Source organism: Anser brachyrhynchus, assembly GCF_964034855.1.
Source record: "Anser brachyrhynchus genome assembly, chromosome: 2".
Classification (NCBI taxonomy): domain Eukaryota; kingdom Metazoa; phylum Chordata; class Aves; order Anseriformes; family Anatidae; genus Anser; species Anser brachyrhynchus.
In genome coordinates, this window is record NC_137695.1 from 102,425,520 (window position 1) to 102,452,404 (window position 26,885).

Consider the following 26,885-nt stretch of genomic DNA (forward strand, 5'->3'; position numbering starts at 1 on the left):
AAAAAAAAAACACTTTCTCTGATCTGTTGCAATTAACTGTCAAGAGAAAAAGAAATATTAAATGTTTCTTTAAAAATAATTTCCATTTTCTCACATTATGTCCTAGAAATCCTACTTTTGCATTTTTCCCCCCAAACCACAGACTTGTCATGTTTATGTCACTTTGAAATACATATGGAACAATACAAGAAAAAAAAAGTCAGGTAAAATATCCCACAATATATTGCTATGCCAATAGACAAATACAAAAATGATGTTACAACCTGGCTGTAAAGAATTCAGCAGAAATTGAAATACAATACCACAATCACTTTTCTGACATTCTTCTGATTTTACAGATAACTTTTTGTAACAAAATGAATAACTGCACTCTCTAGCCTTACATAAATCACATTTTCCTTTTTTATATTCAGTGCCTTGCAGTTTCTTCACTCTAGCTCCTAAACTGTAGGGAAAAAAATCCTCAACACAAGCATAATAGGTCAACTGTGAACTTTGTGTCTTCTTACATATTCACATTTGAGACTTTTTATCAATATTACTAAATATTTTGTTGCCTTCAGTTATCATCTTTCTTGTATTCTTTTTGCCTTCCCAACATGTCTTATTTCTGCCACAGTTCCTTACTTAAAACCTAACTATGAAGCAAATGCTAAAGAAAAGACTGTTTTATTCAATAAGATATCTATTGTCTGGAACAACGACAAATTGCAAACTACGAGCTCCAAGAGTTTAAAACTTGAATTATTCTTTGGGCTTTTATATATATTCATATATATAAATAAAATCAATAATATTAAAATATGCATTAATTAGAATCATAATGCTGTAAATCAACTTTTACTATTATATACATAGCTGGACTTGTACATACCATAGAAAAGTACAATTTGAGATCTAACTCTTGTAAAGAACCTAAATTATATTTCTTAAAGAAAATAACAGATTTCTAACGTGAAAACATTAACTGAGTATTTAGTCCACTTTAAAGCATACTGTCTTTATCATAATGACTACCATAAACCATTAAACAGGGCTGGTGATTTTAGTCATGGTGAACGAGGCATAAAGTGCACAACATGAGCTGTAGGGTAATTCCTCCTAACTAATGAGGAAAATGGAGATGAAATAATACATTCTTCTGGTGAAGAAAGCGGGAAATCATTTCAAGGATTATTTCTAAATGATTCCAGGAAAAAAAAAAAAAGGACAAAAATAATGAGGAAGTAAAAATGATTAGCCATAGAATTTCTACACCACTCTGTCAAAAAGGTTCCCTTAAAAATAACATATTAAGGCAACCAATCTTATATTAAATAGTATTACATTACATTCAACCTCTATCATAAAGTGCCAGTTTGATTTCTACTCTCCTATCAGCATCCCGATTCTTCTCAAGGCACCCTACCCATACTGAAAAAAAGGTCAGTCTCATATGAATGCATCACCAAATGAAAATTACTCCCGTTCTTTTAAGAAAAATAACACGCTCAGCTATTACTATGGCTGCTATCAATGTTAGGCCTACCTTCAAAGCACACCTTGATGACATTAATCCAGAATTATTTCATCTGCAGCTAGGGATAAGCTTAACATAATGGAGCCTTTCTAAATTCAGGTTGATTAAAACAGCCCTGTGAATGCAAACCAAGCTAAAAATAGGTGCTAAATTACTTTAATCTTGTTATTGAATAGAAACAAAACATCATGAAATGAAACCAATTTATATTACACAAATTGGTTTCTCTACTCCAAAAGATCAAAAGAAATGGCAGGGCTTTTTTTTTTTTTTTTGGGTGTGAGGGAAGGACTTGAGCTTTAACCCTACTCATATACAGCTGTGTGTTTTACAGAAAGATGAGTGTTAAAAGACCATGTGCAAACATAGCCTACAGATTTTAAGATTTAAATTGGATCCTCCTGAAAAAGACTAATTAAATCAAACACTGTCAATAATATTACATGTCTAGGCTCACCTACCCTTGGTGAAAGCAGCATGGAGGGCTGCCTGTCATTCGAAAAAGATGATGTATTTTGCTCAAAAATTATTCATTGGCAGGCAAACACGTCTTTACATTCATTATCCAGCTGTAGCCTCAGTATAGACCTTACTGCCCAATTCACAGTACAGTTGAAAGAGAATATGGGCACTATGCTCTGCAGTCTCACAGATATGTAGAAATACAAAAAGATGCACAACAGCTTTATCACAGCTTTATCACATACTAAGAAAACACACAGACAATATGCTTCCAAAGAGATAGTTGTTTCTTCCCTGGACTGTTGAAACATCACAAAGTATTGCAGCACATGGGACCATCTGACTGCTGTTCTCCTTGGATGACCTGCTAGTGCTCAGACTAAGCTTTAAACACATACACAAGTATATATTTACTGCAAGTTTACTGCATGACTTGTCACTGAGCAGCACTTGTTACACACAACATACATAACCTCTACGTAAACCATTTTCTCATATGACAGTTTGTGCAAGTGGTCTTCAAATGTCTCAAATGCCTTTAAATGTCTCTCAGGACTAGAAAAGAAGGGTTAGATGGCCACCCTTTCAATTGGGGAGCTTTCAGTTAACCTGTGTAAAAATTCATCTTCATACAAAACAGTGCTCCCATCCACTGTACAGGAAGAGTGACCTCTATCCCTTTCTGTATGGTTTCTGTAGAACCACTAATAGTGGTCTGGAATACTTCTACATAGTCATCCTTGTATTACTTCATACATTAAATGAAAGATATATCTCTCCTCTCAGTGCTTTGCTAGTCATGCTAAGATATGTATATGCTGAAGTCAGCTCAGCTCTTCTTCCATTTCAGGGTGTTAGACAGATATGTTGATAGGAAAAGAACAGTGAAATAATATATAAAACTAAAACTCAACATAAAATTGTTCTGCATTATTCATAAACTTCAAGAAAAGTGCCCATAAAAAAATTTACATATAACACACACAGACTTCAGGAGGACTTTAACTCTTCTAACAATTAAAAGCATTGATAATATAAGAATGTGATATGCCATTATTGTAAAGAGATTTTTCAAAGGTCTTTCAAACTTAAAATGGTGAAGCTGTTTTATATAACGGCAAGGAAATGCCTGAGGACTTGATGATCCTCAAGTAAAAGCAAGAAAACATTGAACCCAAGAGTACAAATGCATCATAAAGATTAACATGCTTTAGACAGTCAGTCTTAAAACATATATAATTTGGTTTTGTTAGAGCCTTATTTGGTTAAATTCTTGGGTTCAGTTCTGTGTAAGAAGATATCCACATGCATACCCATTTCTCACACAAAGATTAAAGGCCAAATGATACATGAAAAGTCTTCATCATCAAAGCACTTCAGTCAAAATTTAATATGATCATTCTGTTGGAACAATCAGCCACCGAACTCATTCTGAAGTCAGTCTAGATAATCTTATGTAAGATAAAAACTACTTAAAACCCTCAAACTGAAATCAGAATCTTTTTTTCTTGGGGGAGGTGGGGGAGAGGATCTGACTCTAACCACCCATATACTCTGTCACTCTAGAGGTGATTTCTCTACAGAAGTCTTGAGAAAAACTGCAGAAATATGCATGGAGGAAGCTTCTGTCATAGTACATACTATAGCAACTTCAAATCTGTATGACACCTTGTTATTGCAGTGACTGACAATTCAGAAATGCTTTATATAGCTTAAATTCTCACTACGTGGCCTATGAATGACCTCCTAAGCAGAGTTACAAAGACAAATCTTAGAGACTTTTTTTTTCACATCAATTAAATTGCATTTGAGAATTTATCTAAGGTTATTTATGTGAAACTTCAGTCATAACTGTTTAAATACTCTTTATAAGGAGACTCCATGATTCACACAAGTACTTTACCTTTTCTTTTCCTTTGCAACAAAAAATCTCCATTTGTAGCTCAATTACAGCATTGTTGTACTCAATGTCAATCATTGTCCTTTTATTACTAGAACTTTAATTAAAAAATTAATTATATCAAATAACTGAAAACATTTAATAAATCGGTATTTCATTCAGGTTTCATTCAAGCTTTTAACAGGAGAAAAGTGTTTTTATATTGACAAATGTAAATGCACATTCAGCTACCCAACAACCTTTCCAGCAACTGTTATTAATACAGAGAAATATTCAGCTAATTCACATTAAGATATCATGAAGTCTATTTAGCAAACTTGGATGCAAAATGTTATGTTTCGATTAAGTCAGCACTTCTAAACATTCTCAAGCCTTACACACACTAGGCTTTTAATGTTGCATTCAGTCAGCCTCCTGCTTGCTTTCTCATCAGTGTAGTACCATTGCATAAACGTAGTCCAAAAAAAAAAAAAAAGAGACAAACATAGTGCATTTTGCTGAACAGCCAAAATAATTTCAAAAGAGCATGCTTCAAGTGAGGTATTCAATGAGCAGTCATTAATTCTGAATTCCTTAAATCAGAATTTTACTCTTATCGCATATTTCTGTGCTTATAAATAAAGACCTTGGCTCTCTTTTACTCCGTGTGGGTTGTCATCTCACTGTGCACTTGACTTAGCATCAGTCTTCTTCACTGGAAGCTCTACATTCAGTTTTAATCTAATATTAATGATTATTACTAAAAAGCCAGACAGAAAAGTGACATAAAGAAATGCAGCAGAGAGTCAAATATGAACACAGAGCTTGACAAAAGGATTATTGTCATCACTTATGAAGATCAGAATTACACAGCAGCAAATCAACCTATGCATCTTCCTGGATGCCACTATGGCCCTTTTTGATTGTCTGTGTGAAAGGGTTCCAGAAGTATCTATAGGATTGAACACAGAAACCAGTTACCAGAAAACAATTGGCCAAAGAGAGGTAATGCATCTGAACTCTCAGACAGAAAGTCTGTAAAAATTTCCCAAGGACTGACAAGCTCTGGAGACCAACTGTCCTGTTGATACTGCAAGAGCCAACAAATATGCAAAACCAAACGTCTGTCAGATGTACAAGGCCATGGTACACACAACCATCAGCGCCCAGCTGAACAGCTCAGATTACATCTAAGAAGGCCAGTACATGCAGACATCATATACATATCATATACAGAGCTGAATGAGTGAAAGGGCCCCCTGAAGTTCTTTATGGACACCAAACAAGAAACCTGTGGCATGCCAAGGAAGCACTCTGCTTCTGGCTATACAAAAATATTTGCACCGTTAGCCATGCAAAGGAACTACAAGCAGGTGCATAAGTACTCTGTGTAAGCAAATCAGTAAACATGTTCCGTGAATTATTCTCTGTTATCAATAATAATGGCTTGATTTTCTTAATAATAATAACTTAAAGAATAAAAGGTGTTCTAAGTTATATTGGTTGTAATTTGTGTATCCCCTCAATTTGTTCTCCCATAAGGGAATTTACATCACCGTCAAAAGGTAGTATTATGGCTGTTTAGAGATGAAAGCAAAAGAAGCATGATCTTAACCAGCTAGTTTTCCAGGTCTCTGTTAGAGAAGATAATAGCCAAGAGCAAAGCTTGAACAGTGAGCTGGCATTCTTCGAGCTCCTAGGAAAATGGTTATACTGCCAAACGCAATCTTCCCAGCTGCCAGCAAGGCTTGGTAAATCCAGAGTCCTGTAACCTTGGACTGAAATTAAATCCTTGAAGACACAAGCCTAGGTTTTCAACAGAGAACAAGGTGCAGATCAGAGGTAAAACAAAAGAATAGTATTCTGACAGAATTGCCTTTGTAGGGCAAACAAAAGCAGAATAGTAATTTTTAGAGTTTAGAATACTTGAATTGAAACAAGCTGCTGACTCAACATCACTGACAGCAGATGCTTAAGACAGAAAAGGTTCAGAGTTTGAGACTGTAAAACACAAAATGTAGCTGCTTATTTTCTATTATTAATCACAGATGTCTGTTGAATTGCCTTAGTGTAGGTAATAAAGAGCCCACCAAAACCTCAAAGTAAAGCATGAACCCATCTTCCCCACTCTTTTTCTTTTATATCTATCTTGGCCACGTATGATTAGCATCATTGAACTGGATGGTCCCAGGTTTGCTTTATCTTCCTTAAAAACAAGAACTGACATCACGTGTTTAGATATATTTTCAGACGTAACCAGTCAAGCATCTGAAATTTCACAGCTCATTTTTTTCTAGTCGCAGAGGTAAGATTATTAACCACTGCAGCTGCAAGAAAATAAAAGCCAAAGATACAGCCAAAGACTTTAAATTTAAACCACTATACTACAGCTTTGCAGCTTATCTATTATCACACTTGTACATGATGTCACATTAATCTCTAATTAATCATTCTCACCATAAGAAATTAGATGGGACTTTCTGTCCTGCAGAAATAACCCTGCTACACAACGCCAGTGAGAACCGTGGGCTAACTTTTCTATTAGAACAAGTGCAGCAATACTAGAAACTATAAGCTGCAATTATAGCCACAGAAAATATATTCCTTTGTTTCTCATTTAGAAAATGTTTTCCATATATTAAATTCACTGGTTCTAAAGTCTCCTTCATTTGTTCACCGCAACTGTTTACTTCTGTTTTACCCTGTCTACTTTCTGCTTGTTCAGCACAGTCCCAAACCTCCCTCCAGAGCAGTGAGAACGTATTGGGAAATAGACTGAATCAAGTTAATGGTCATGCTTGCTGCATTTATGATGCATCAAAGAGTTGTAAGAGGAAACTGCAACTATGGAGACAAACTGTTCCTTCATTTTAGCTCTCTTTTAAAAATTATTTATTTAATTTTTATTTCCCAAATTGTGTGTATTCATCCACAGAACATCTGGGGGAATTCCCCTGGGGTAGTAGGAATTTTCAGTACTTTTTTTTTTTTCCCCTCCATGTTTTATGACTTCTTTTTGATGAAACTGAAAAAAAAGCATTTGATTCCCCATAGTTAGGGGATATATTCCCTTTAATAATTCTTATTTAAGGAAAATAAACCAGCATATAGTAATACTAAATTACAATGTATACTTTAGAAGAAGACCACCTACCAAATTACAAAGTCAAGCTCGTCAGCAGAAGCCAGTCTAGTCTATGTTTCATTTTCTAACATCACATCTGATGTCTTCCCTGTATATTACTGTATATAATAGAAATGAATACAAGTTATCATTGATTCTCTTTACTGTTACCAAATGTCAGGAAGAAATAATACAGAATACACTGGACAATCACTAAAAGGAAAATTTTCGAAAGAAATTAAGGAATTAACAGGAATAGAGGCATGAAAATAGCATGGGGGAGGGGAGCAGTTGCTATCTTTATTATTATTCTGTTCAAATTATATTGTTCAGCTTATTGCTTTTTAAAGCAGGAAATTCTTTTTGGTCAATATTTTGCTGTGAACATATTCAAAATCAGAGAGTATGATCTGACTTAGGACATGACTTAGTTAACCACATATGAATGCAAAACTTAACCACATATGAATGCAAAACTTAAGTGCAGTCATTACTGATTTGCATTGGACACAAGCTCTTTCTTCCTAATTTATATGGAAGAAGAAGAAAACAAAACAAAACAAACCTATGAAGACCCTCCTCCATTTGCAAACACCTCAACTACCTACTCAGATCATCCCAATGCCCTCAATAAAATGCAACCACCATGACCAGAACACGTTACAGTAGCTTGGTAGAGCCATCTACTGATTAAAGAGAAGAAAGGAGTAACAACAAATTATTCCTTTGTTGATTTCAGAGTACGCAAAAAGCCTATATAAGGAGCATATAATTACTGGAAAAAAGTAATTACCATTCTGCAATTTGCTAACTCCTGATAAAACTGTATACCACCTCTGGACAGATTCAGTTCAGTAATGCACAGTTACAATTTGATTCTTTTAAATCTTCAGAGCCATTTATTTAGACAAAGTGAGTCTCACACACTTTTTTTTTCATGCTCTTAAGATTCACAAAGGTTACAACATAGGATAAAGTCTGGTTTAGTGCATTTAACACTTTCTGGTTGGTGTTTCAAGCTTTAAATGTAAGTGCCTTCTGTCTACTGTAAAATTAACATTTTGATTTTGCCACAGTAGTGTTCTTTGTAAAAAATAATACAATAATCAGCAATAAATATCATCCCTTATTCCACAATGTTTACTGCATATAAAATACAAATTGTGTATTTCAGAAGCTTGATTTGCTAGTAAGATAAAAGATTTGAATTCTTATATCTTATTTTTTCTTGGCTGGACTATTACCGCAACCCAGTGCAATGGCAGGCAGTAAAAATACCATGTCTGTCCTAATATACACTATGTCAAGATAAAAAAAAAATGTTCTGTGCTTCTAAAGTCTTATTCCCTACTTATAGTATTTTAATTCCTTATCTTTGCTTAAAATATAATGGGAAGAAGGTGTCAAATAAAAGAAGAATTGGAACAGGAGATGAAACACACTAGATGACCCCTAAGAGTAAAGCACTATATAGTATAGTTACGATGTATGTGATTTACTGCAAAAAGTTCATACAGTAAGATATAGTATTAAAGTTATTGGTAAAATACTAAATTTAAAACTACAAGCATTATATTGTCAACATGCACATCCTGATTAAATTGTAAGGAAATACAAGAGTTAATATTTCTGCAGTGTTACCTGGGTCAAGAACATAGCAGTTTGTTTCCCAGTTTTTCTTATTAAAAACTTATTGTTTTATAATTTTTGTTTCACACTTCAGTGAAGTGAAAGGAAAAGGTGGAGGAGGAAAGTTCATGATTTTGCTGTCATTACTATTTGACTGAAGACCATATTTTTATGTTAACAGAACAGATACATTTTGATAACCGTTTCTTGGCAACAGAAATTAATTTTAACCCACAGTGAAGTACATAAATAGATAAAGAGACCGCATAACTGTGGTACTGCCAAATATTTTGCAATTTCTGTAACTCTTCTTAGAAATATCTTACTGTTCAAATTTTAATAAAATCAACATGATTAAGGTATATTTTTCCACATCTGTGGATTATAGAATAATAGTTAATAAAAGGTTCTGAATCACATTGCTTACATAAATAAATAAGAAAAACACACTGTATATTCTATGGATAACCACATGAGTTTGCTGAGTAGTTTGGCAAGAGGAAAGGACATTCGTATGAGCAGGACTTGCAAACCTCATAGATTTTTAAATGCAGAGAGAGATACAGACATTCTTGGGTTGACAGACAGACTTGGGTTTGGAGAGCATCTCATGTATGGTGTCACGATTTTGGTTGGGACAGAGTTAATTTTTCTGTAGAGGCTCACACAATGCTGTGGTTTGGGTTTTTGATGAAGATAGTGGTGATAAGGCATTGATCTTTCAGTTGCTGCAGAGCAGTGCTTACACAGAGCCAAGGCCTTTTCTGTTCCTCATGCTGCCCGGCCAGCAAGGAGGCTGGGGGTGCACCAGGAGCTGGGAGGTGACATAGCCAGGACAGCTGGCCCAGGCTGGCCTTACAAATATCCCACATTATATTGTGTCATGCTCAGCAATAAATGCTGAGGTAAAGGAGGAGGAAGGGGGAGACATTCAGAGTGATGGTGTCTGTCTTCCCAAGAAACCATTATGCGTGTTAAGCCCTGCTTTCCTGGAAGTGGCTGAACACCTCTCTGCCAATGGGAAGTAGCAAATTAATTCCTTCTTTGCCTTGCTTGAGCACATGGCTTTTGCTTTACTTGGTAAACTGTCTTTATCTCACTTGCACTTTTACCTTTCCGATCCTCCCCTCCATCTCATATGGGGAGAATGAGAGAGCACCTGGGTGGTGCTGAGCTGCCTGCCAGGACTAACCCACACCACAAGAAGATAAGTCTTGCTTAAGAATTATCTTGCTGATGAAAGTCGTATTATTTTTTGTCAGCCTTTCAGGGCTAGAAATACTCAACATGATGGACTACTACAGAGGATGTAGAGTGCTGAAGAAATTCAAAACCCACCACTTGTCTATATTACAAGAAAATAGAAAGAATGCCCTGTTACATATCTAAAACACCACCTAATACAGTATATAACACTTTAAACTGTCTTAGACCTACATGGAATTACAACTTAATGAATACTTGAACCAAAATTAGTCAAAGAAAATCTACAATCAATGTAGACCATTAATTGAAATAAATACCTATTATGTTAATTTGACATAGAGTCTTAAGTCTGCAAGCAGAATTGGACACAATTTTGCTTTAAACTGCATAGAAACAATATAATAATAATAATTGCTATTAGTTGCTTTATTACATTTAAAGAACATGCCCTATTTCTCATCTTCTGAGCATTAATAAATAATGGATTAAACCCCTATTAGGTCCTTCAGCTATCTGCTCTTCTGTACACATTTAGTTGTGTAGATTAATATATATCTTCTGAACTGTGTGAGATGATATATATAGCTTACATAATACACTCAAGATATGGTTCCGTAACAAAATGAAATAGATCTTAAATCACACGCAAGCACAAAACCTCTCTGAATACAGAGTCACGTATTTTTCAGACATGAAGACAAAAACTCATCTGGAGTTTCCAATAGCATCTGCTTTTCACTCAGTTAATATCTTACCTTTTCCTCTACTCTAAGCTATGCATCCAGTATACAAAAAACATGCCAAAACACATAAAACTGGCACTTCCAGACTATTATGCTAAGTACAAAACACATTTATTTTTCTATTAAGCTTTTGGGACATAAACAACCATATTGTAACATTACTTGGTATTTTTATTACTATTATATAAAATTCACATGAGTAAAAATGATTTTAAGATATAATTCAGAAATGAAAGAGCAGGTTAGTAGCTTAAATGTTCCTGTATTATACTGCAATAATACTGCATTAAAAATATACATAAAGATATCTCATTCCAAGAGCTAAGCTTTTAAACATTTAAATACAACAGCATTCTCTTTAGCAGACAGTGAGGTTTCTGTCATATTCAGAAATCTGAATGAAACCACAGCTTAATGAATAAATTTTGATATTAAGCCAAAATTATGGTATCAGGAAGATAAAATTATTGATGCAGATGATCTTAGCCAGGCAGGCACAACTGGAGTTTCTCCTTTTATATACTCAGTTGAATCCCAGACCTCCTGACTCAGTGCAAATCTAAGAGTTTTGTCTGTCTTCCTCCAGGAGAAAAAAAAAAAAAAAAAGATAGTTGAAAGTCATGTGAATCAGTAAAGAAAACATCCAGCTATCACACCCACTATAGACTTATTTCAGTAACAGCTGCATAACGTCTAACCCAGAAACATTTTCCTGCTCTTCTGCTCAAAGAAAGGTATTTCAATAGCCTGAAACAGGAAATTTAACAATGCCACATGCTGAAATACTTCATTGTCATTCAGTATTACAGCAAAGTCTGCTGTTTGTCCTCACACTCTTGGTACAAGTGTGACTGTTTCTCTCTAGTTAACAAATTTTAGCTTGCATTAAACCTTATCAGTAAACATGGCAGTACTGCAAAATCAGCAATTAAGGCCTCAATAGCTTCAACCAATTAGGGCTGCTGTGTGCCAAGAGCTACAGCAGAAACAGATTGTGCATTGGGTTTATTAACTCATTCCTCTTGCAAAAGAACAGCTAAGTGCCTCTTCCCTGACCACATTAAAGTAGATATAGTTGTTTTATAGTGACATATGCCTTGGCCTAATAAAAAAAAAACAAAACAAGCCCCTCCCAAGGCTGTGAATTTGTCATTTGGGAGCTTTCAGTGCTTATATAAGTGAAGTGCAATCCACCCATCACTGTATCTATTGATATACATACAACTTGAAAAACAAACAAACACCATGTTTTCATTGCCTTCAGTTTTCAAATATCTAAAAAAAACATTTTCTACCTCTGTTTGTACCCTCATGCCCTACAAGTGCTTTCCCTGATCGCAACAAAACCATGTAATGCAAATGCTCTGATGGTGACTTGATTCACGTCAGTGTCTGTTTATTCACCAATCTCGGGGGAGAAAGGAACTTTTATGATTAAGCTTTAGAAATAAATCTACAAAGACATGATAGGCAGAAATGGCTGGTAAATTTAGATGGAGACAAATCTTTCAGTGAAAAAAATAACATCAGGCTTTGGAGAGCTTTAACATTTCAGATTAACATTTTCAGCTCTTCCAGGAAGGGACTACAACTTTGTTTGGCATTTCCATTCTCCTCAGCATAGTGCTGCACTATAAATTGTGAACAAATCAGAAATGTGGTCTTCCAGAAAGTTAAACATCTTCAGCACTTTTACTTAAATGCAGGTAAAGAGACAGGTCTACAAGAAACCATATTACTAAAGTCAGATTTCCTTCAACAGGAGAATACACATTTAAGTTTAAATGTTAGAAAATGTCATTCACCGCATCTATGAGGATAACTAGAATGCAGTAGTAGCAGCAATTCATATAATAGAGTGCATTTAATGTGATCATTAATATTTCAGACTGATTTTGAAACACAAGAAAAAAAAAACAGGATGCATATGCAATGAAATTTATATTTCATGAACCCTAATTGCTGTAACTAGGGCACAAGGATTAAAGGCCTATGGCTGAGGCATCTCGTCCTGAGGACGAAATAACACACAAGCATTTCAGTTTTTGGTTTCAGAAATTAAGTTTTTTAACCTTCCTGATTCTTAAAAAAAAAAAAAAAAAAATCTCATTTAGTAATACTTTCTTAAAAATAGTTATCTACTTACCTAGAAAGAGAATACTGAAAATGATGAACTGCTCTATTCAGCTTAATTTATAATGACATTTTCTGGGATTGATAGAACTTTATGAAATGGCTGCAACAAAGGACTGAATAAAACTTGACCAAAACTTTCACCTCTGTGGTAAACCCTGTGGCTGGCACATACAACCTGCAACACTTTCAGGGATACTTGCACAGTCAAGGGCAGATTTGGCCCTTTTTCACAAATGCCTTTCCTCTGTATTGGTATGTAAGTATCACTGCAAGCCTAATTTCCCCAACAGATATTATTAATAAGTAAAAATTAATGAACTCTACATGATCAGGTATCGCTCATTTAGCTTTTTCCATTTTCACTATTTCAGTCATGACCATCCTAAGAGTTACACAGGGAGCAGTTTTGCTTTACAGTTCTCTAAAGTTGACTTGAAAGAAGCAGAAAGTAACATTTCCCACTCCAAATATCTTGGTTTAACTCAGGTCATCCATTGGACATTCAATTCAGCCATGAGTATCAGCAAGAGCACAGCTGTGGGTTAGTTCAGGTCAGTAAAAATCAGCATTCTCCTGGACTGGAAATCCTGACATATACTGAAGGAGGCTTCTTCTACATATGTTTTTCTACTCACAAGTACGTTTGGCCCATTAGCTGAAGCCTTTTTAATTGGTACAGGTAAATCAGTTAAGTATATTCAGAAGTGTGTTTGTGTAATTTCCTGATTACAGAAAATTGTTAGTATTGCTATAAGAAGATCAATTATTTATCTACAGACTGGTCTAGGTAATGTTTCAGGTTAGACAGAGGTGGAAAAAAAAAGGAAAAAAAATTGAAGAACAGGTATCATCTCACTACAATTTTAAACTCAATTTTGTTCATATTGCAGTGGAGGAGACATTCACCTGGAATATTTCTTTTTAGAAGAAATGAGTATAAGCTTTGGAATAGTATTATACCGAAACTGCAGAAATGACTGATTTGTTTGTTCAGAGGCAAAAAGAAAAGATCACAGGCAAAAATTGTTTTCTGACATCAAGAGTTCTGGAAAATACAGTTCCAGAAACATTTTGAAATGTATCTAGCCTCTGGGTTCACCGAGGCTAAATCTTCAGTGATCTCGCAATACCCTGTTCGGCCTCTGGGTCTGAGGCAAGTCCTGTACCATGCAATGGCTTTTATTCTAGAAATCCAGTCTTTGCGTTAACTTACCCATTTTGTCTTCTAGAAACTGCAGAATCTTTAGCTTTACTAAGGACCCTGAGACCATAAAAATAATTCTATTCCTGTTTTTCTTCAAAGACATCAGAATAGAGAAGTCAGCTTGCTTGCTGTTGCTCCTTATTCCTTCTGCTATAGGTCATTATCAGAAATAACTGCTGTCAGAAATTCTGGTCTAGTACATGAAGTCGGATCTTAAAATTTTTTACTCTGTTTTGTAAATCTCACTGTCACTAATTCACCCTTGCTAAGTTTTAGATGTAAATGTAGATTTACTGCAGAGATTTTTTTTCCCATTGCACAGCTTTTCATGCAAAAAAAGTTTGATCTTACCACTTGCTAGAAGCAATTAAAAGTGCACCTATACAGAATAATGAGATTTAATGAAAGAATTACACAGGCCAGAAACAGCTGATCTAGTTCAACTGCATATTTGTTTTACAGCAAAAAGAAGGCTTTTTGCCTATTTCTAACAGTTTCCTTTCTGGTTTTCTATCCTGGGATGGGTCTACATTAGAATTTTCACTATTAAAAAAATAAAATTAAAAAAAAAATCAGGATTATTCAAAAACTGGAAAAATGTAATAAGATGAAGGAACTGGGTTTCATTAAACACCTTACTACCTAATTGTGATGACTCTGCATAAGCCTGAGTATATTCAATCAACATGCACCATATTAGCAAAAGCTACCTAGTATCCTTTCAATCTTTTGCTTTGAACTAAGACCCACTGAAGAGAATACAAATCTTTCAGGGATTTCAGAAGGCTGAAGAAAGATTTTTTTTTTTTTTTTTTTTTGATTAAAGGCAAACCAGTACCCTTAACACTGGCTATTACCCTATAACACTGGCTATTACAATGCTTCCCTCAGAAGGGCTCATGTTGGCATTACTATTCTGGATGAACTATAAATTGAACTTTTTTTTTTTTTTAATCTCTTTTGTAGTTGTTTCCATTAAACAATTCTGCAATTGCTTTTTTATTCTATAATTGTGTAGATAGATTTCCTTAAGAGTCAAAGTATTTGGCACTTCTGCAAGTAGACTCAACTGATTCATCCCACAAACTGTATGTAGTCCCACAGACCTACCTCTATGCAATATACAAATATAATCTCCCTGTGCTGAGCTCCAAGATATTTATGGGTAAAATGTACAATTTAGGTTAGGTATTAGTATTACTAAGTAGAAAGCTTCACATAAACCTGGAGGGTATAAGTTTTTCAAAGTGTTTTGTGGAAAAATATGCAACTAATAAAATTTAAAGATGAGAAAATCTGTGTATCTAATGTCTGACCACTGCACTAGCAAAGGATAAAGATAATGTAAGAATACCATTAACCCCACCTTTAAATGAGGCTGTTCCATTATGTGTCATATACATTTAAAAAATATTGCTAATTTATTCATGTCTGAGGTCACACATTTACATTTGCAATTGCAGATCAGTAACCCTAGCAGTTATGGAATTGCCTCATGGACTAGATTCAGCTTTCAGAATTGTTCTGCCAGTTAACATATGAATAATTGTACTTTTAATATTTTCAGTGATATCTACTTTTAAAAGTGAAACTAGTCAGGACTTCAGATTTTGTGCTACAGCTGTGTGTCAAATAAATCAGGAGAGACAGAATTCCTATTGGAGTTACCAGCTTTAGACCTCCTTGCCTTGCTGTCATTGACACCTGTTTCTAAGATGAAAATTGATGAGCAATGGTTTGTATCAACAAGATCTGAGAAAAAAAAAAATCCATACTAAAAACAAACAAACAAAAACCACTCAGCCACTTGAACAAATCCTGACTGTAAAAAGAGACATTTTAAAGAATAATTAAATTAAATATATTTTCAAACCAACAGTGCTCCTGCATGAGCAGGGGGTTGGACCAGATAACCTCCAGAGATCCTTTCCAACCTCAACCATTCTGTCATTGTGATTCACACTATTAAAAATAAATTTAAAGTTATTCTGTCATTTTCTATACCATGGTAACATCAAACAGGTTTTTGCCATGATCAGTGTGAGCCAATCTACATATATAAATAAGATCTATCAAGAGTTTATAGGTTAAGCAAACAAAATAAGGAAGTGCTGGAAGAAGAGAAATTATACTCATTACAGATAGAGAACTTAAGCAAAGAAAGCCTGTTTCCCATTTACGCTAATAGAATTCTTCACTCTGCTGGCAGTATCAGGGGCCTTAATTCAGCTTTAAATTTAATGTATGCAGTGTACACTCGGCTTAGTATAATTGAGAATAAGGCTGGAATGAATCAAAGTGCTCAAGATTACAAATCATATCTCTGAAAAAGACTAAAATTTAACTCCTCTCACACACAATCCAATATGTAAGCATGAAGATTTCTGTCTTCTAGAAAGAGGTTATTTCATTAACAGTGCAAACAGCTCCAAAAACCCTATTGCAATTTCAGATACAAGGACTATAGAAAAAAATATTCTTTACTACAGTTCTTGCTACAATTACAGAAAATTACCCTTCTATATATATTGTTAGGATATTGTTGTTCTTTTATATATGCATATATATAGATTAAAAAAAAAAAAAAGTCTCCTGAAAAGCAAAAAACAGCTTGCTTATAAAAAGTTTTTCTTCCACTTGCATCTCTGTAAGTCTCAGTCTTTTTAGGGTTATCAGTAACAATATATATAGATGGAGTTCAAAAAAATGTATCTTAAAGTAATAATACTAAGCATTAAATACATCTTTGATACTCAGAAGTCAAGAAATCTATTCTCAGATATGAAACATACGTCACCCCAAGTGAAAAGTCTCAATCTTCCTTAGACAGTAAGTAAACACTGTTTTAAGTAAGCAACTTAAAAGCAAAAATCATTAATATTAGAATACAAAATATGACTAATGTGTTTTGCCTCACATAATCAATGGCAAAATTTACATTCATTAAGAATTAGACTCCATGAGAAGCTGAGGACCTTCACTGCCTGCTACAGAACTCAGAGTGATCTGATCGTGTTTAGCAACTGAAAAGACCATGAACTGAACAGCTATAGCTTGCTTTTACTGTACCAAAAACACAATTCTTTTTCTGTTCTCCTACGGAAAGTTCGTCTCACTGAGGTATTCATAGGAACAGTTTGATAGTACAGTTTCAAGAAGAAAAATAATTATCATTCGGAGAAAGACTACTATTCTAACTACATCAACAAAAATTACTTTCCATCAGCAAAATGGTTTAATTTGAAAGTACCTTATTATTAGCATACTAACCTAGTGATTAATAATTTAGTAATTCAACTTCAGTTAAAATGGAAGTTTTCTCCTTCCTTAGTGAGGCCTCACATATTGTATTTTTTCATATTCTCTCATCACACTTGAGCTAGATAATACATCTACTATATCAAGTAAACACTTTATCAGACTGTATTCTCTACAACTAGTTAGATAAATAAAAATAGTAATTATAATAAATTATCATAACATCTAAATGCCATCCACAAATGTAGTCTCCTCTTTCCAGGAGATGAAAACAATAATTATGACTACTTCTTCAGAAAACCCTTTTTTGTTATTATTTTGTATGACTTCATAAATTATTTTCTTTTTGTTGGGAAAAAAAAAAATGTTTTCATGAAAACAGAGAATGCACCAACTGGGTTTGAGCGCAGAGTACCTTGGAGCAACAGTATCTAAAAAAATATACCATAACAACAAAAAGCAGAAAGCATTAGAACTAAGATGAGCTTCCTGCTCAATATTGGTTCTAATTTGTTTATACCACAATGAAAAACCTTTGATATTAAACTTTGCTAGTATTTCCTTTTGTAATGAAAAAGTTAGAGAAACAAGCTGAAGAGTTGTACCTTCAGGAGGAAGGTAGTTGTGGTTTTACTCCAGTGGGCAGCCAAGCTCCAACACAGCTGCTCTCTCAAAGGGGAAGGGGGAGAAAATATGACACAAAGGGCTCAAGGTTTGAGATAAGGATGATTTAATTAAAGGGAAGAGAAAGAGGGGGAAAAACAAACAAACAAACAAAACCAAAACAAACAAAAAAAACCACCAAGACATGTGGAAGCACAGAGAGAAAAGCAATTACTCTCTACTTCCCATCAACGAGTGACGTCCGGCCACGTTCTGGGAAGCAGGGCCTCAATATGTGTAGCGGTTGTTCGGGAGGACAGACTCTTCCACAAGAGACCTCCCTCTCCTTCCCCTTCCACACCTTTTATTGCTGAGTGACATCATATGGTATGGAATATCCCTTTGGTTGGTTTAGGTCAGCTGCCCTAGTGATGTCCCCTCCCCATCACTTGCCCACCCCCAGCCTTATGGCTCTTGGGGGGTTGGAGGGAGTCCTGATGCTGTGCTAATATTGTACAGCAAAAGACAAAACACTGGTCTGATACCAATGCTGTTCTGGCTACAAGTGCAGAGCACAGTACTGTACGGGCTGCTGCAGGGAAAGTTAACTCCATCCCAGCCAGACCCAGCACAGTAGTCTGTATCTTTTTTCTCCAGGTGCTGGAGAAAATGCTGTTTTTAATTCCTGACCAACACCAAAACTTCTCAAACTTCCATCCAGGCAAACGGGATGATGAGGGACAGTGAGGCAGCTGAACAACAGAGAGAAGAGCAATCTTTTAAAAGATTTTACACACTTTACACACAGTGAGGCTCCATTTGCATGATCTTGTGACCTCTAAGTAGGACAGCACTTGACATATTACTATTATTAAAAAGATGCAATATGGAAGACTTTTTTGGTAGTAGGGTTCACTGAAAAGAAAGATATTTCATCAGAACATTACAGATTGCATTATTTTTTCTTCCATAATTTCAAAGTAGAACTCAATATTAGCATTCATCTGCAAAACTCTTCACAGTTCTAGTCCCAGCTTTTTGAGAAAGACTGCCTACCCTAATCAGTGAAAGTATTCCTGGAGTCAGCAGATTCAATTTTCATACCATCTGAAAGCCTCAGTAACTGGAAATCTCAAATTGTAGAAGGCTTTCATTTCTAAAAATCACTTACTAGCTGCACTAAATACACAAATTTCCATCTCAGATATGATGCATGGGCATATATTCTGAATATTCTGAAAGTAACATTAATTTATAAATAACATTAAAACAGAAAGCATTTACGTGATAGGAAAGTGTTAAGAAAGAGTTTTCTCTCAACTCTCTGTCCTGTTTTCTCTCAACTTCTATGTTTGCAAATTTGTCCTACTGTAAACAAACTTTCTCCATAAGATCTAACCTTCTTTACCTTTGTTGACCCCAGTTCAGAAATTTCCCAGTATTTAGAGTTGAACTATATATTTTATCCAGAAAAAAATTTTCAACAAAATGACAACTAAAATACAACACCAGTATCTTACTGAATCTTAAAGCTGCAATGCAAATTGAAGAGATTAAAAATACAACACGTAGCACAGCATTTGCAATTATTATTTTAAATGTAACAGAGTTGAAAGGCTACAGCATACAGTAAAGTTTTTCTTTGAGAACACGTTATTAATTTAAAGAACAGCGAGGGATATAAATCAGCATCCATACATATTTTTCACCTTCAACGAAGAATTGCTTGCTATGACTGCATATAAGTATATGAACTATATCATGACATCTGTGAAAAGCAGTTCAACCAGCAAGTCTTTTACACAACCTATAAGACAAACTTTTGAGGCTATGATAGATACAAAAACCTTTATTTGTCTTTAAAATAATTAACAGTGTTTCATAGTATGCTTTTTTTTCTTTTTCCAGAAATTTCTCATTAGTACCTATCTGAAATGTATTCTCCCTATATAGCTATATATATATATATATATATATATATATATAAAATGTATAACTAACAACTGATTCACATATGCTGTTGCCTGAGTATGTTGTTGCCAGGCAACCACTATAAAGCATTTTGCACTGCTTGCAAAAATCTGAATGAATGATTTGAAGCAAGATTATTTAAAAAAAAAATAGGAAGAAAACTCACTACTGTAATGACATGAATAATTCCTTGTGTATTTCCAGGATTCATAGAGAACGTTCCTTCCATAATTACTGATTTGAGAAAGGACAACTCCTTTGAGCAGGATTTGAAGGGCATTTTATAACAAGAAAATTTGTGTTGTATGCATCCAGCTAACGTTCCCTCTTGGATTCTGAACCAAAGCCATAGAAGTTAATGGGTTTCTTTAAATTGACTTCAGGGTCTTTGATGTCTGCCATAGGACAAAAATGACAGACTACTAAACAAAAAACAAAAAAAAAAAAAGGCTTTAATCTCCCAAGAGATACAAAATCTAAACAAAATGTTAACACCTCAACATATGCAAGGGAGGAAGGTCAAGTCTACAAACACTTCTTCTTGTAGTCTTCATACAGCTAAGGTATAATCTCACTGAGGCTAATGGTATTACACACAAGAATAAAAATAGAAGCATTTATAATCCATTGATAACAAGGAAGCAATATGCTATCTGCCACAGGGAAACTATTTGTCCGTTTAAATAAGTGCCCATCCATTATGAAATTTACAGATATTTGGCTATCAGACCTCTTGAGAATTAAGTGAAAAATCACATCAAGAAAAGCAATTGGGAAACAGCAACTCAGAAGCACTTAATACAAGTCTGACTCATAAGTTTTTTTAAACACAGGCATTAGCATAAAAAATTGTTGGACTTTTTGTCCTTGTTTACAATGCCGAAAGATATTTCTTTCAATTTGCTACACAATATGCTTAATCAATAAGAACTGGTCCAAAGTTCAAAATGACTGTTCTTTCCATAATAACCTAATTGGAAATCCATATATTTTCTATTTAATTCTGCAAAACCATTCATGTAACTATAGCACAAAAAAGTATTGAAAGCAGTAATTATTGGTACTTTAAATGATACTTTCATTATTAAGAAGTAAATGTGACTAGCATCCTTAATGGATTACAGTGAAATCCTTTTAATTCCCTATCTTAGTTTGTCTCGAACTAGCATGAAAAATGAACTCCTTTACACGGAAGGAATCTGGCATCTAAATCCTGTAGGTCTGGAGCTTTACTGAAATTAAAATAAATTCATTATAAATAGGAATTAAGTTCTTAAAGTCTCATTTGAATTATTTTCATGCTATGAGATGTAATGCATAGTTTAGGTCACATGTTATGATGTAGTTATAAATGCCATTCTCAGTGCTTTCAAAAAAGGGTAAGCAGATTTGCCATAGGTAATAATATAAAATAATCTATGGAAAGGATATCCATTCCAGGCTGCACTCTTTGCTTGGGCTTTTCCATTTGTTTGTTTGTCTTATAGCTGCTATAGTATAAGAGAATATGAAGAACCCTTGTTCTGCCCCCTGTATTCATCACGACCCACTTGCAAAGCCACTGTCATCAATCTGAACATAACCTCAAACTTAGGGCACAGATTGTCCTTGCAGATCCCTTCACCCTATCAATTATTATTATCAATATTACATATTACCAATTAAATGTTAGGATTTTCTAAAACATATACTGCACTCAACAGGAACTAAGCAGCAATCAGAGGTTCACGTCTGTAACATTGTTAACCCTGTCTTCAGCCAATCAGTGTTACCAGCAGAAGAAAAAACACTATGCTTCTCTCCAGAAAGCTACCTGTAATGACTTAAAAGTATAGTTAAAAGCGGGGGAGTTTATACAGTAAAACTTTTCATTTGATTACTAACAGCATCCTGTTATTTATTACTCAAACGAGACTGACTGGCAGGTACAATTTTCTCTTTGGATAGCAGAAGCAGAGTATAAGTTGAACCAATGAAGAAATAATTCTACTCAGTATGTGGAAACACATAAAAAACAGGTTTTATTCACCAACTCAGTAAAAATTTCCATTAGATGGGATTCTTTTGTTCCGTGGTCAAGGCATGCCAAAAATAATGAGAAAACAAACAAACAAAAAGATTGTGACTTTGAAGGTCGATTTGGGTCAAAACAAGACTACCGAAGTGACACAACACTCATTTTTAATTAGACTTCCTAATGTGACATCAAATTACTTTTCCTTCTAAGAAACAGCACTTCAACTAGGCATGAAATACTTGCAACTTAGTTTATTAGGAGACAACAAAGGGATTCCAATCTGCTACGGGAAAGTTTCAGCTATGAGCACAGCCAGCACAGTATAAAATTGTGTCATATGAATTTTAATGTAACACAACTATGAAAGACTCCAAAAGAACAAAGGCAGCACAGTCATATTCCACACTACACAAATGACCTATTCTGATCCAAACAGCACACCACATTACAATCAAATTTATTTCAAAAGAGGGTCGCACAGGTCAAATGTAATGGCTGCAAGAATGAGGTATTTCCTTTATGTAATATTAGAGAAAAGCAAAACATCAAACAGCACAGGAATGCCAGAATACTGAAAAGAAAGACATATTTTAGGCTACAAGGAAACTAGCTCTTAAGAAGATGTTTTAATTACAGCCATCGTCACTGACTACGATTTCTAAATTTCAAGGATACATGACATCTTCATAGAGCCATCACAAGTATACACGTGAGAGAGAACATTACGTAGGCTCCAGTACATATTTCAAGGCACCATAGAGCTGTTTTATACACAGCCCATGCTTAACAAAAGTAAGGAGATAATCTAAGTGGTCTAACTGACTGGATATTTCTTCGTGGCCTAACACCTTCACAGCAGAAACCATGATATTCCCAGTGGAGGCAGATGTCAGCTTCTAACAAAAACAAAGAGGCTGGTAAAGCTCCTCATTTTGACATGCTGAGTATCCAACCCTAAATTGAAAGAAACAATGTAAAGATATCGGAATAACGGGGTCTGCCAGAAAATGCCAGACTGTCAGAAAATATACAGCAGTACATTAAGATGTTAATCTTAAATAGCTCCAAGTCCTGACTGCTCGATTCAGAATGGACATTTGTCCATCCTCCATGACTGAAGGCAGCACTTACTCATAGTAAGAATCTAATTTGAGTATATGTAGGGAGTAGGTAGCCAGGGTAACAAGTGCACTTACTGCAAGTCATAGCCATAATAAATCAAAAGTAAACATGTGACATCTTAATAATAAAAACAAAACAAAACAAAACAAAAACTTGAGTTTCTATTTTACAAAGTACAAGATCAATAAAGGGAGGCACACAGAAGAAGCCTTACAACTGAGGTTTTTGAAAAATAAATTATTGGGAAATCAAATCCTACCTGAAAATTCACCCCAAGACAAAAAAAAAAAAAAAAAAACTCTATCGGCTTTTGCTCTACAGTATTATGTCACTCAATTGTACCTAAAACTTCACAGGTTGCATTATACTGAAGTATTTTCCCTTTGATTCCCAGCCAGGGCTCCCTCAGTCACAAAACAAGACAGAATAAAAGCTGCACTGGAAGAATTTCCATCATGAGTTGGCTACCAGCCTAAAGGTTAGAATTAGTTTTATTGCCCAAGTCTAGCACTACATTTGGCATTAGTCACCTTGTCTCTCCAATTTCTAATCTACTTTTCAGGAGACATCAAAATATTCATAGAATGTAGACTATTATGACAAAAAAAAATAAATCCGTAACTCCCAGTGTATAAGTATAAAACATAACCAGCAAGAAATATAAGTCTATTTACAAAGTGATCTTACCCTTAGTTTGCAGAACCCATAGCTCCCTTCCCCACTTTCAATATTTTCTGGAGGTTAAAAATAATCATTTGTTAACAGACATTTATATACCTGAAAGCTGATGCATTCACCTACATTATGACAGCTCTAGTGTAATTCATTAAGGTCTGGACTAGGAGATAGATTTAAGGGGAAAAATACAAACCTTTAATGTTTCACTTGGTGAATAAAAAATGCATTAATTTAGAAACTCAGTCACCAGAATCCAATTAGCTATGGATATATACACACATATTCATACCTTTCAACCATCACATCTCATTTGAATTTTGATGCTATTTTCTATAAAATACAATCCATTTTATATTGTAGTTAATAGATTTATTCATCCCCATATGACATATTTAAGCTTATACTACCACCTGCCTGAGGCTGTGTGGTCTGAATTCTCACCCCCACACACCTCTTCAATAGGAGAACATTCTCCATAGACACTGTACAAACTGTTTTACTTCTGTTTAGTGCACAAGTACAATAATCCTTTTGACCATAAATAATATTTGCTTCCAAAAAATGCAGTTACTCATTCTGCCCCCAAAAAATCAGATGTATGCCTTAAAGCTACTTTAAGCTGAGCCAAAATGAAATATCAGTACTTTCACAATTTCATTTTCAGAAGTCAGCAAATATTGTCCAAAATTGCTGTAATATGAACTCCACATTTGTTGCACATACGCTATACGCAAAGGTATACATGTATTTGCATGTATAGAGATATGCATATACACAATTTCACATTTAAAGGACTCTGAGACACCTTCAAATACAGAGTTGCAAATCAAATAGATCAACTCTGCCTCCAACTACCAACACCAAGGTGATGTGAAACCATCATCCCACTGCTTTGTATTGGGCCCATCCAGCAACATTACTGAGTTGGGGAAAAACACAATGAGCAAAGGTTAAGCAAAGGACTGCCAGAAACAAACTAAGGCTTAAAAATTGTTTCTTCAGATAAACAAATGCATGACTCTGATGCATAAAGCAACTCTTGGGTTGAGAAATCATTAATGGGAGCATCCATTCTCTTTGGATTTACACCTTCCCTCAAACATTCAGACCACACTATCAAAGATTTGCACCAAACTCTTCAGCGTTCTTCTGGAATTAACAACCCTGCCAAGGCTGCAAAGTGCTCCAAAGGTCAATTTATGATTAGTCTCCCACTATCCCGCACGCTGTGTCTGCAAGCAGAGCACAGCATCTGTGGAGGAGAGTGGAGAGAAGAGGAGGAAATAAATATTAGCACTGTGATAAGCTCGCTCTGCTTGACTTGTGGGTTGGGGTGGGGGGAGACAGAGAGCGAAGGTTTCACATGGCCCCTTCTCTACTGGGTTTCAGGGAAAGCAGGGGGAGGCAGCCCAACTTCCTGAAGGGCAAAGCAGGTGCTTTTTACCCTACACTTCTCTGCACACACAGAGAAAATAAAACAGGATGAGCCCAAAAGACATACCCCATCCATCCTCCACAGCTCCACCAGGTTTGATCCCCAGCCCACAGGGAGCCAGGTCTTTTGGGATTACTGGCAACATCAGCAGCTGTGCAAGGCAGCAGAGGCCTTGGGGCTTCCATCTCCCTGGAGCCTTCTCTCACCACCCGAAAGAGCAGAAGAAAGCCTAGAAAGCTGAGTCCTGGGAGCACCTGAACTTTAGGAGATGCTGGCCCTTGCCTAGCCACATGCACTCTATTCCAACTTTGCTGCCTTTCCAAGGCTTGCTGTACCCCATCAGCAAAAGTGCCCGTGGCCAGCCTGAGAACGCGGTGTTATCTTTGGCCTCCCTGAGCATCCCAATGGGTACCAAGGCCAGCTGTGAGGCTGCCCCCAGTTTCGCATCCTGTCACTTTCTGCAGCTGCCCTTGCATCTTTGCGGCTGTCACCCTCTGCCCACCCGCTCCCAGCTCCCCAGGTCTTCGGGCACCAGCCTCCCCACCTTCCTCAGTTATTAGCTCCGCTACGAGCCTCCGATATTTCCAGCCCTCGCCCTGATCGAAGGCATCCCTTTCCCCAGACGGGAGGGTTGTGGGGGTGAGGAAGGAGCCGTGCACAAAGTTTCTACAATCCTGCCTGTGCCTCCCTCCCTCTCTCCCTCCCCCAGAGCCTCCGCTGGAAGCAGCACGGAGAGGGGCAGCTGGGGGAAGGGACGCCCGAAGGGGGATGGATGCTCGCCCGGCCCGAGCCGTGAAAGCCGGGCGGGCGGAGGGACGGGGCGAGGCTCCCCGCGGACCGTGCCCCGGGAAGGCGCCGGCGGAGGGATGCGGCGGGCAGCGAGCAGGGAGAAACCGTCTCCCTGCGATGTGCAATGGCAGCGCATCCCCACCGACCCCTACAAAAGGGAGCAAAGTGCAAGCAGCAGAGGCGGCGGCAGCAGGAGGAACAGCAGCAGCGGCGACAGCAGCAGCAGGTCGCCGCGCCCCGTGCTGCCGGCCCCGGTCCGGGGCACCGCCGCCCCCCAGGCCCCCACGGCGGGCAGGGCAGGCGAAGAGAGAGCTCACTCACCCCCAGCTTCCTGCTGCGGATTTTCACGTAGCCCTGCTTGACTATATCGTTAAAGTTGGAGGCCATGGCCAGCGCTGCCTGCTTCCTCCTCTCCGCGCCCGGAGTCCTCCTCCTCTGCTGCTGCTGCTGCTGCTGCTGCTGCTGCTGCTGCTGCTGCTGCCGCCTCCTCCTCCTCCTCCTCCTCCTCCTTCCCCGGGCCCTCCCGGGTGCCGCCGGCCGCCGGCTCCGGAGGTGCCTCTGGCATCCAGGCAGCGGCGGCCGCCGCGCTCCGCTCCTCGCCGCCCTGCTCCGCGCCAGGCGGGGGCCGCCCGCCCGCGTAAGGCTCCTCCACCGTTCCTCGGCCCCGCACCGCTCCGCTCCGCACCGCTCCTCCCGGCGGCGGCCCGGCGGGCGGGGCAGCGGGCGGAGCGGAGCGGGGACACCGCCCCCGGCGCCGCGGCCGCGCAGCCCGCCCCCAGCCCGGCCCTGCTGGCCGCTGGGGCAGGGGGTGCCTGTCTGGGGGGCGAGCCGCGGTGCCGCCGTTTGGCAGGGGGCAGCGGCTGCACTCGGCCCGGGTTGTGCCGACTTTGCGGGAGGAGGCGGGTGCCTGTGGCCGCGGCCACATCTCCCGCCCGGGTGGCGGATCCGTGCGGACACACGGCCCGGGAGGGCATCTTTTTGGCGAGCAAGAAGCCACGAAGGTGCCCCCCTGCCAGACGCTGAAATGTGGTGTCTAACGACTAACTCAATGACACAGAGATTTAAACTACTAAACTTGGAAAAAAAAATAAATGAAGAAAAGCAAATTCC

The 26,885-nt window shown here is 37.1% G+C and overlaps 1 protein-coding gene across 3 annotated transcripts in view; it reads right to left on the bottom strand.

Annotated features, from left to right (window-relative positions):
* DOK6 (docking protein 6) overlaps positions 1-26,498 on the bottom strand; it is a 238,180-nt gene extending 211,682 nt beyond the window's left edge. For 2 of the 3 annotated variants that reach the window (XR_013947225.1, XM_080581892.1), the window contains exon 1: positions 26,097-26,497. Coding sequence is in view for 2 of the 3 variants with exons in the window: in XM_080581892.1 (XP_080438018.1) it covers positions 26,097-26,162 (66 nt within the window). In the remaining variant the exon portion in view is untranslated. Of the gene's footprint in view, positions 1-26,096 lie in introns of all 3 variants that reach the window. The other variant, XM_080581894.1, reaches the window with a different exon arrangement.
* Between the last annotated feature and the right edge of the window lie 387 nt (positions 26,499-26,885).